Genomic DNA, 12,099 nt, shown 5'->3' on the forward strand with positions numbered 1-12,099 from the left:
AAATCTAAATTAACATATATAAAATACACTCCCTGACAAAAACCTTGTCGCCTATCCAAGTTGTAGGAACAACAAAAAATAACTTGACTAGTTGATCATTTGGAATCGGAAGTGGCTTATATGAAAGGCAAAGGCATCTAGATTACGCTTACCAAATAAAATCTTATAATGCCTTGATTTTTAATTAATTAGGACAGAAAGGCTTTGCTTAGACAAGTCTTGTCACATCTTTATCTATTTTTTTGCTGAGCTTTGCGTCATGATTACCATTGACAGTAAAAGGTGATTACGCAATGACATCATCACAAGAATGACATCACAGCATAATTTAGTTGGCAACACTTTTGGGTTCAAGGTTCAATCAGTGCATGCTAACAAGAAACAATAGATTAAATGAAAACTTAAACTTCTTAGATCAACAAAATATTGCATGTTTTTAACATTTATGGAACAAATTTATTGAATCGACTTAGTATAAAGCATGAACACTTCCAATTAATATATCAGTTTCATTTACTGTTTTATGTTCATTAGGAGGACTTTTTAAAAGTTGGCTTTTTTACAGAGTACCTTTGAATTTTGTTCTATGCTACATGTCGCCACTGCAGTTTTATGTATTATAAATTTGTTGAATATCTTTAGATATAAATGATGGACTATAGTGAGTTAAATTGAGAACTTTTTAACCAGAATCTAAAAATGTGCAGTTTTCCATGATCTGAGCATGTTTTATGAAGCTGCATTCCGAAAAAAGGGATGTTTTTATCATGCAGGATTATGAATCCTATACAGATGTTAATAAAGTTTTTGCCTTCTTTGTTGTTGTTGATGGTCTCTTATGGTTTGTCATTATGGTTCACTCTTTACCACTATAAATGCCATTTTTTCACACTTCATTTTTGAGAATATGTACTTACATTTTTATAATAAATAAAATGAATAAAGACGGATTTGGAATCAGCTTTTTATTACAGACACTGAATTTAAGTCAACTTTCACTTTATATACACAAACTTATTCCATAGACATTCACATTGTGAAGAACTATAAAGTCTTAACATTGCCATAATACTGCAAGACTTTATCATCAGTGGGTTTGAGGATCTTCTTGTCTGTCATATTCACCACCCATCCAGGTGACAACCCAAAAAAGATCTGACGAGGATCCTTTCTTTGTACCAGCATTTCAAAAAATTTGTCTCTTGTGATGTCAGGTATGGTGTAGCCATACTTTTTAGCCAGACCTAGCCGTGCAGTTTGGACTTTATCTGGGTCTGCAAGGTAGCCACGGTTACTGGCATCCGTGTAATATGAAAGAAGGTCTTCACCAGGGAGCAGGCGCTTGGGTATGGGCTCTCCAGACATGAGAAAAGGGACTGGCTTGATGAGGATTTCTAAAACAACACACAAATCTTATCAGTGCAACTGATAGTATCTATTACAACAATTACTAAGACATCTCATGAGTCATTATTTTTTATAAAATAATCATTATTTCAAGTAGCCCTGTATCTTTATGTTAGGTTGGCTATTGAGCTGAAGTCATGGTCCATGATTGTATGTGCAGATATGTGAATATGCCTAGGTAACAGAGTGTAGGCATACTTACGGAGGCTACGAGGATCATAGTAGCTGGTTGTGATCACACCCCCATTTCGCTCAACTGCAGCAATGGCTTTCTCTGAAGCAACCTGGACCTCCAGGTTTACTTTTGCACTAAATACATCAGCTCCCTGTAACAGAGTTTTGTTACTGCAGACACTGAGCAGTCAGATTTCCAGAAGTTAATAAGGTTACAGCATCGCTCACACCAAAAACAATAACTATAAAGATAACTATAAAGACAATGATATTAAGATGGCCACACCAGTGGACGATATCCTCGGTTTATTCCAAGCACACACTCATCTGCCGATTTAGCAGGATGGATTCTTATTGGGTGTCAATGTTTTTATCGTTCATCAACAGGAAAATAATCTTTCTAAAAGTGATTCCAACTATTTTGTTTTTCTGTGCCTTTACCATTATAGCTGTGGTATGGACTCTGCTATTCTTTAAAACTGACTATTATTTTTAGACCAATCATTATAGTTATTGTGCTTGGTGTGACTGGGCCTTAAGACACCTTAAAAATATATTTTACATAAAGAAATGCTTAAAAATGAATGTACTCCACCACTACAAACGTGACAGAATTCAACAACAATAACAACAAACGATTCATGCCATTTAATACACACCTCATCAATGAGCTGAATGCCATAGTCTTGTTTCATAGGCTGGATTGTAACCCCTCTGCAATTGACGAGTTGTGTTAGATCGATGGGTTGCATGGGGTCAACACGACCCAAATCTATTAGATACTGAAGTCTGCGTAGGGATAGTGGGGGATACTGCGGCCGACGACTGGATGAATAAAACAAAACACATAAGGTTTCATCTTAATGAGCCATGAAGGTGAATGATGTATATGTAACAGTTTATATCTTGACCAATGAACCACCTGTGATTGGCATTGTAGCCATATTTTGGGATGATCAGGTAGAATGGAGTCTGTCCACCCTCAAAGCCAAGTCGGGGTCGATTACCACGTTGCCGTTCACCCTTATGTCCCCGTCCACTCTTATTGCCTCCATGCCTTCCACGACCTCTGTGCTTTTCCTTTAAAATGATAAGATATTTATTATATATTTAATATACAGTGCACAGCATAAAGGAGTACACCCCCTCTAAATAAACATAAAAGATGTATTTTCTTAATGATCACTAATATAATTTACGGGAAGATGGCAAAATCTAAATATATTAAGCATATACTTAATAAAAACAACAAAATATGTGCCAATATTTTCTGTAGGATAAGTAAATTAGCCAATTTAGTTTAAATGAAGGATGCAGAAATGAGTACACCCGAGTGTCAGAAAATGTGTAATATTCTAGTACTTAGTATGTCCTCCAGAACAGAGTGTACAAGTTCTTGACAAATTTTCACATCTGTCCTTTTAAATCCCAGGTGACCTCCTTAAATGCTCTGGTCTTTAATGGGGAGTTTTGCTCAGGTTGTCTTTACAGAATCCCCCACAGCAGCTCAAGATTGAGTGAAATACATGTCCACTGAAGAATCTTCACCTTGGGAGAATTAATATATTCATTGTCATGCTGAAAATAAATGCCCAATAATGCAGGGAATGAGGGGAGGGTAGCATTTTCTGTTTCAAGTTTTTGTATTACATTACACAGTAGTGTATGAATTCATGACAGCACTGATAAAGCAAAACTCTTTCACACGTTCAGCACTCATTTATGCTTATATAAAAGCTTTACTACGACTGGATGAACATCACTGTGGGTATCAAGCACTTTTCAGTGTACTCCTCCTCTAGCAACACCAGAACAATTTGGATGCTTTCAGATCCAAAATTATTGACTTGGTCTCGAGACCAGAGAATGGATTCTCAGAAGTCTCTGTTTTATAAATACGGGCCTTGGAAGAGATTAAATTAATTTATTTTGCTTTGGCTAGGTAATCCTAGTGGTGACAAAAACCATGCATGTCATTTCTGCAGGCTGCGTCATACTCTGTGAATTAAAGTGTCACTCTTTACATAGCTTTTGCAAGCTCTAAGACACTTGCATGTTATTTATCCTACTCTTTTTTTTCTAGCAAAAAATCACTCATCACTAAATGAAAATTTAAAATGAATACCTGATTATTTCAGGAGCCTGATCACGTTCATTGTTTTTTTTTTTTTTAAGTCGGTGCTACTGCTGCTATATTTTCACACTTAAAACAATAATTTTGTACTCCTCTTATACCATTGTCCTCTTTTATGCTAAGAAATAAGTCACCTTGCATTTCAGGTTTCATTCATAATCGAAGCCGGGGCTGCTCTCAGGCAGAAAGTCCAATACGGTAATAACTTATGACATGCAGGAAATCCCAATCAGTGGCATCCCATTATTCCTGTAGCTAAAAAAGGTAATTTCAGGTCATTTCGAGGTAATAAATATAATATATGAATAGTCCAATACTAATTGACATAACACTTAAAGGGGTCATATAATCCAATTAAAAAAATACATATTTTCTCTTTGGAGCGTTACAAGCTCTTGGTGCATAAAGATCATCAGTAAAGTTGCAAAGACTAAAGTCTCAAATCCAAAGAGATATTCTTCATCATCCATATGGTTCTCACGTATTCCTTCTACATCATCTCCACATAGTTTGTTTTATAAGTTAAGTGATCAGATTTAAGATAAGGACTACATGACGCTGGCGCTCTGACGAACCAGTCATCTGACGGAGGCAGAATTAGCGATCGCCTTCTTCTTTGTTTTAACTGTTTTCATATATGTGTGAGTGTGTTTTATGTTGAATGTGACTGTATCTGCATGATTACCATCTGTTTGAGCGCAAATAAGCTCGCTATTACTGTGTAATCACGGCTATCAATGTGAATGGCGTCTATATGAATAGAGTGCGATTTATTGACTTTATGGCACATTTGTATTATTACCATCTCTATAACTGGCCATCAGCACATCAGCTCATGATAATCGAATTGTTATGACTGGAATTCATTGTAAATGCTGCATTTCTAGCAATCTCAGGATGTACTGTAATTGGCATTCAAAGTTAAATCTTTTTAATTGATTTTACTTAAATTATTTTTATTGTATCTTTCTAGTGCTCAAATAAATAACTTATAAGATGACTAAGTTTCTGTCTATCCTTTTATAATTGATAAATTATGCAGTGGTATGTTTAATTACTAAAATTGTTTGTAGAACCCTTCAATACAGTTGGTAAATATTTTTTATATGTGGGGGTGGGGGGGACTAGACATAGTCTCAGAAAAATGGTTGCAGGAATCTCATTTTTCATGGTGTCTCCTTCAGATATGAAATAGAACCTGGGTCATGTGACTTTCAACCCATTACTTTTCTTGATTGCTCCAGGACTGATTTTATGTATTTTTATATCAAATTTAAAAAAAACAATTCAGTGTGGTAAATATATTTTCAAAGGCATTTCAGTGTTTATAACTTTTAATATTTTTGAGCATTATCAAATCTGGTTGATAAAAAGTAAAGCCCAAAGGGTCTTCTTTCCAAATACAAAAATTATGTGTGTAAGGAAATGTTACAATTTAAAATTAGGTAGGGCATTTTTAGCGGTGGGTCCCATAATGGGGAGTGCTGGCTAACAGGTTAAATGTGTGGGACACCAAATCCTCGTTTTCTGTTTCATTTCATGGATTTAACAAATTATCAGAGTCAAAGCATTACAACTTCACCAACTACAGGCTCTAATCCTCTTTTGCGTGCGCGTGTTTGTGTGTGAGTGAGAAATGCGGTGCTGAAGTGAAATAGCTGGGCAGTTTGATAGCCGAATTATATTAGGCCGCCTAAAAAAAAAAAAAAAAGTTATTATTATTATTATAATAATTTAATACAATAATAGGAGAATAAGCCTAATATCAATATTCAATATTTTTTTTCTTCGTCGGAAGGAACCAGAGGTTGTGAAGCAAGTTTGGTTGCAAGAACAAAAGCAATCGCTCTCTGGTAACCTAAAAACATAATTTCCACTGAAGAAAGACATGGATATCTTGGATGGCATTGTGGTGAGTAAATTATAGGAAATTTTCATTTCGAGGTGAACTAATCCTTTAAGTTTAAAATAAAAATGTTTAAATGTAATATATTTTTCTCCTGGTCCTTATGTTCAATAGGTCATAATGTAAATAATAATCGACATCGAACGATATGAAATACTTATCACTTATCGTGATACAGTTTTCAGCCATATCGGCCAGCCCTAATCACAATACACTGCATAGCTGGCCAATCAGAGCACACCATGCAGAAGCCAGGAACTTAAAGTTCTGGGTAAAAAAAAATTGTTGTTGCGGACATCACACTCCCAAGACTAATACGCAAAGTCTCAACTACCGAATATGCAAGTCCAAAATTTGCATACTTTGTATTGAGAAAAACGCAAAGACCTATGTCACAAGACTATTTGCCCAATCTTTCAGGTACTTTAGGCCACGGTGGAAAGACAGAAAGCAACAGATCTGAGGGGAAAAAAGTTCCTGGTACAATTGTTCTGGGTAATTTCAGTGGAAACGCGGCATAAGTGTTTTATTCATAGTATTCAGCTAACAATGAATATTTTGCAATATGAGTTAGAATAAATGTGAATGATATCGAAGATTTTTAATAATCAATATTTTTTACCTAATTGGAATCAAAATTAGGAATTGACATGATTCGGAAGCATTACAATTTAATGCCCAATCTTACCCATACACCATGCTATTTTTTATGGCACACATCAATTCACACAGTTTAAACTCTTTCTTTTCTTTTAAAACCCCACTTACCCTTCTTTGCTTTTGCCCTTCTTAAAATCAACCACATAATCTAGTCAAAATTAGTTATAAAAAGTGTTCTAGCCATAATATATATATATATACACACACATATATATATATATATATATATATATACACATATATATATATATATATATATATACACATATATATATATATATACACATACATATATACATATATATATATATATATATATATATATATATATATATATATGTGTGTGTGTGTGTGTGTGTGTGTGTTTAAATTCTAATATCTTATATTATATCTAATAAGTATAACATATAAACAATATATTTTTTAAAGTATACACAAGCATGTGTTTGTATTTATAAAAAAATAATAAATATAATCAGTATACACACATATATTATGTAAACAAAAACTTTTATTTTGTTTGCGTTTAACTGTTTGACAACACTAATATAAATAAATAATCGTTTCGCAATGAATGCCCCCAGAAATTAATTCTCCACATGAAAACAAAAATACTATAGTTATTTCCAGAATAAAAATCCAAAATATAGTAAAAATTGTTATATGGAACCATACTATAGTAAAGTACTTTAATTTGTTGTGGTTATTCTATAGTTGCTGTGGTAAAATAACAACTATAGTAATATAAAGAAATTACTTTACCCAACGCTGTACTACAATACACAACAGTTTACTGCAGTAAAAATGTAAGTATAGTACAGTATTTATTACAATTTATCAGTTCACTTAGTTAATCCTACAGTATCTTGTTGGGTTCATTAACAAAATGATGTAAAAACAATAATATATACAGTATAATGGTTGAAAAACACAATAGTAACGTTAGATATTACTACAGTATTTGATCAATTGTCCTAAATAGATTTAATACCTGCAACATCTACACTAATTGTAAAACTGCCACGGTGATTTTAGAAAATTACAGTAACATGCGCAACTATAAAGCTACATTTTGGTCTTCTGACTATCATGCTGCTCCTCAGCTAACACGCTAAACCACTATCCATTTACATTGTAACTTCTTACAAATTAATTAACTTACATCTTTTTTTGCACCCGGGTTTGGTCGAAGGTTTGCAAGTGTAATGCGAGGTAGATTCTTTACTATGTCGATGGTTTTCCCCGCTGTTTTCTTGGTCAAAGACATTATACATCCACAGCAATGCTACTCAAGGGCAGATGACATGGGGATACCCACGTGGTACGCTAAACCGGAACCTTTTTCTTCTTGTAGATTTTAATGGCGGTTGGCATACAACTTCAAGGTGCATTACCGCTACCTGCTGGTTAATGTGGGGCAAGTTCGCAAAATTATTTTCCTAATATCCCCAACACATATTCTTTTATCTAGATCAGTCATTTTCAATAAAGCATTAAATAATTTATACATTCCTCATATGAGTTCCTCTGCAATATGTTTATCAAGTCAAACTTCATCTTAATTATTTTCAGATTACAAACCAACATTCTTCTTTCACTATCATACAATGGACCTCTATATCACAATATTTTCATTTTCCTGTCTGTTGTTGCCTTATTTTAGTCAACGTGCTATTAAGTATTGTGTTAACTTCACCAGTTTTTTCACTGATAAATTCTGAAATCCTTTTATTAACTTTAACACTAAAATGTATTACTGTGAATGCCACTCCTACTCTGTTTTCAATATCTTTTGATGCACTGAATAAATCAAGACTGAAGTATAACTAAAATAATTGCTTTGAGTTTGCACCATTTGAGCATTATATTTATCCCCCTGGTCAATTGTTCAACTTTTCTAACTGCGACATATCCACATTGGGCTGTAGTAACCATTGGGGAATTACTGGCTGTTACAAACTTTTAGAATTCCAGGGGTTGGAACACAACATTTCGTTTTATTGCTGTGATGGTGGAGATTGTAGAAAGAAACAAACACAAATACAGGCTTAACCCCAATGAAATGTTTTTAATTTCCAAACGGCGAAGCCACTTAACAGTGTGTGAGCTATGTACAATGCGTACATTAGAAAACAAGAAAAAGAAAAATAAATTAAGTTAAGGGGAAACAGGGAACGAGGACGGCACCCAAATCAACAAAATAAATAAAACAAAAATAGGTCCAAAACTAAGTTCTCAAAACACTCTAACCTAACTAACCAAAGAAAAAGCTAGAAAACAAACCCGAAATCTTTGGCACAATGCGTTGCCTCAAATAAACTACCCTAAGTACAAAACCAAAAATACAAAGAAGGCGACCCACCAAATATATATTTCAATATATATTAAAACAATACTGATACGCCTTTTAATTTCCTTTCTCATACTCCGATAATCACATTTTCAAAAATTATTTAATTCGTAATTTATACTTCTCTCTGAAGACATGATCCTCCCAATGTGAATAATCAACCCAATTTACTCATTTACTAAATATAGTTGGTTGTTTGTCTGTTAGTCCAAAGATCAATTTAATTTAACAAAACAATCATTTCAGGGACACAGGCTAATGTTTTTTTTTTTTTTTTTTTCATGTGCATTATACTGAAGGCTATATATAACTACACAGCGTTTTTAGCTTTTTAAACAACATACTCTGTCCTACATGTATGTCTATGAAAGATGATCAAATCAATGAGAGTAGGTTTGGGATGTGGCAGCACGTGCAGCCCCACCCCAGGTGCAGCCCTACCTCGATCTACAGGCTGCAGCTGGGTACTTCTCTCTATGTCACTTCTCTCAGCCCACCCTCTGTTCGTTGATTGGCCGGCTGTTTTGAGGCCGGAGGAAACAGGGAGATAGTTTGCTATCTCAGACTGATTACAGAAGCAAACTAAATTTGAGCGGAATCATGAAGTCCGATGTAGTCGGGGCTAAAGCATTGGGCTCACATCATGACAAATAAATACAAAATGCTAAACCACAAGAATCAACTCAAACTCCTGAACATACACTGAGCCACTCAGCAAAGCAAGCCAAAAGACCTTTAACCAGCAGGGTGACATTGGATTGGCTGCGGCGACCACACCCTTAATGATGATCGACAGCTGCCTCCTCTATTCAGTAGATACCTGAGAGCAAAGATGACTGACTAGAGAATAGAGCATCACAGTCCCGCCCACAGCCGGTGCCGGAAGTAAAAATTCAATACAATTTCTGCATTGACATTTGGGGTATAAGCCATAAAAACATAACCATACATGGTAGACTTAAAACCAGCTACATCTGTACTAAGCGAAAGTATATGCTCATATAAACGCCAAAGGTTCATGGGGCACTAACCTTGTTTTGAGATAAATGCCTTTTATTTGCGATGTCTTGGATAAGTACTTCATTACCCACAATCCTGAACAATCCCACAATCCTACAGTGATGCATCTGATTGGTGGAACTCGTGTAACAATCTGGTTAAACCCCGCGAAGGTCCGTGAAGACTGAAGATCATTAATAAAAAAATAAATAAAAATTAAAAACCTGTGTTGCGTTTTTGCACGATAGACTTATCAGTGCAATCATGATCTCATTGGCTGCCATGGTGGCTTTTTTTCAAGGAGGAAAACAAAAGTGTTCAAAGAGGTGAAAACCACTTCAGATAGGGTCATGTAACGGTAGTTGAGTGTAGCGTGTCCGAGGGTCAGCTTGTGGATTTTGTAAGGGCCAGCATGAGGGACAAGACCTACAAAATTTTGGTGAGTTTTGCAGGGAGGTTGGTAACGTTAGTTAGCATTATCGTCCACTTTAGCTAGGCTACTGTAGCCTTCATATGGTGGAGTCATATCAAGCATTTTATAATGCCACTGTCAAAAAATATTTAGCCTAGGCATACCTATGTGTGCATTTACTGAACATTTGTGCAATGGCAACGACGTGTTGACGACTGAGCGGTGATTGCAGTCATGTACAAAGCACTGCACCATGTTGCTGACGTTATCGTTAACCACTTTCACACACGCACACAATATATAAAATACATGATGATAAATATAAAATTCAATACACAACACCTATATAAAACACTATTTATTTACACAATTAATACTGAAAGGACTGCTATTACTGCACATTCACTATATAAAATAAAATTAACTGGAGGAAAAAGTTTGCGCGGCCGTCATCAGATTTGGAAGTCACTCAAAAGGCGTGTTCACGGTTGTGGCTTCAGTCGAATTCAGTGAGGCGAGGTGGTTTATGGGATGAGCAGTTCCTTCGCTCGGAAATAAAAATATGTTCACAGTCTTGTACCTTTGACTTTTTTTGGATTATCAGCCGTAGCTGGTTATCCTCAGACATGCTCTAAAACTCTTTAGATACGGATTTTTCCGAAAGTCAATAGGAGAAATTAATGGGAAATTTACTTCCAGCACCAAAGCTCTCTCGGGCTGTGGGCGGGACTGTGATGCTCTATTGAATGGTAAAGACAGAAGAGGGAGGGACAAAGAAAAAGCAGCACATAACACGGGCTATGGAACTGTTGGACAAATGGGCATCTCATTTATTTCCATTTCTTCTGCCACTTTAAGTAACACGCACCCAAAACTCTTGATTTCAGATTTTAATTTTTCCCAACAGGGTTTTATCACTTCTTTTGCTGGATAAAATATGTTATGTCTTTGTATTCTGATCCAATAAATCAAAAACACTTGCATTCTCCTCAGTTCTAAGGGCGTTTCTGCTATTTCAATCTGTACAGTCGGCATCTAGTCATAGTTGGGGGCATGGTGAGGGCAAAGTCGGCGTGGGGGAAAATACAGCGAACATCGTCTGTATTTGAATGACAAAAATGCACATATTGAGCGCTCATTTCTAGAGACGCGTAGAACAATTGTAGTCTCTTTTAACTTTAATATTCATATACACTAGTCCATATCAATCTTTGATTCATTGTACAGCCCTACTGTAGATGTATTCATTCAAAAATAGCCAAATTCCGTGACGTTCTGCCAGTTCCATTTTTGACTGGATTCCGCGATTCTATCCATGTCACTTCGCAAACATAGACAGGGTGAATTTATGAATGAAAGTTGAAAGTTCTGACACAAAACGAAGTTGTTACGTATCCTCACAATTTTTTAAATGGGTATACGGAAATCCTTGGCCTTTTCTAGTGGGTATACGGCGTATATCTGCATATCACATAGACTACACCTCTTAGCAGACGTGTTTTCATCTGAGTTTAGGTTCGACACTAGGCTACATAGTTTTGCTTAAGGTAAAATTATAAGGCTAATTATATATGCATGCCACTTTCTGAAACAACCGTACACAGTTTTGATAACGTTAATAATGAATACAATGTTATCGTAGCCTACTGTGATGATATGCCAACTGCACACATACACATGCTTAGTCTTGAGATTCCATAACTTCCCTTGATCATCCTCACTACTTATTGCTTGTAGCCATTTTGTCATCTTTTCCGGTTCTGTATGTTTATAAGGAAGGATGCAGAAATTCAGTTCATAATTTGTTAGATTTTTGGAGGTACAGAAAATGACACAGCAACTCTTCGAAATGATTGTCCTGTGTATTTCAATGTGCGCCAAGGCAATGTTTTCCCCCACGGGCTAAATTCACATCACGTGACGGGGCGTTCCCAGACCAACCGTCTGTATGTATATGGTTAGACCTTATAGCCCCTGTTATTAACCTTAAAGGGTTGGTTCACCCAAAAATGAAAATTATGTCATTAATAACTCACCCTTATGCTTTTCCAAACATA

At 35.5% G+C, this 12,099-nt stretch overlaps 1 protein-coding gene across 1 annotated transcript; it reads right to left on the reverse strand.

Moving 5' to 3' along the window:
• Positions 1-950: 950 nt before the first annotated feature.
• Positions 951-7,620, reverse strand: mrpl15 (mitochondrial ribosomal protein L15). The gene is made up of 5 exons (XM_052560466.1): positions 7,444-7,620; positions 2,504-2,661; positions 2,241-2,406; positions 1,610-1,733; positions 951-1,394 (listed from the first exon to the last, which is right to left on the reverse strand). Exons 1-5 carry the CDS (start codon positions 7,546-7,548, stop codon positions 1,045-1,047), a joined length of 903 nt encoding a protein of 300 aa, XP_052416426.1. The 5' UTR covers positions 7,549-7,620; the 3' UTR covers positions 951-1,044.
• Between the last annotated feature and the right edge of the window lie 4,479 nt (positions 7,621-12,099).

This window comes from Carassius gibelio, chromosome B7 (assembly GCF_023724105.1).
Source record: "Carassius gibelio isolate Cgi1373 ecotype wild population from Czech Republic chromosome B7, carGib1.2-hapl.c, whole genome shotgun sequence".
NCBI lineage: Eukaryota > Metazoa > Chordata > Actinopteri > Cypriniformes > Cyprinidae > Carassius > Carassius gibelio.

Coding starts and splice junctions, on each gene's coding strand:
- mrpl15 (XM_052560466.1), bottom strand. CDS start 7,548: ATGTCTTTGACCAAGAAAACAGCGGGGAAAACCATCGACATAGTAAAG. Junction 1,734..2,240: donor GCATTCAGCTCATTGATGAG/GTGTGTATTAAA, acceptor ACTCTGTTACAG/GGAGCTGATGTATTTAGTGC. Junction 1,395..1,609: donor CTATGATCCTCGTAGCCTCC/GTAAGTATGCCT, acceptor GTGTTGTTTTAG/AAATCCTCATCAAGCCAGTC.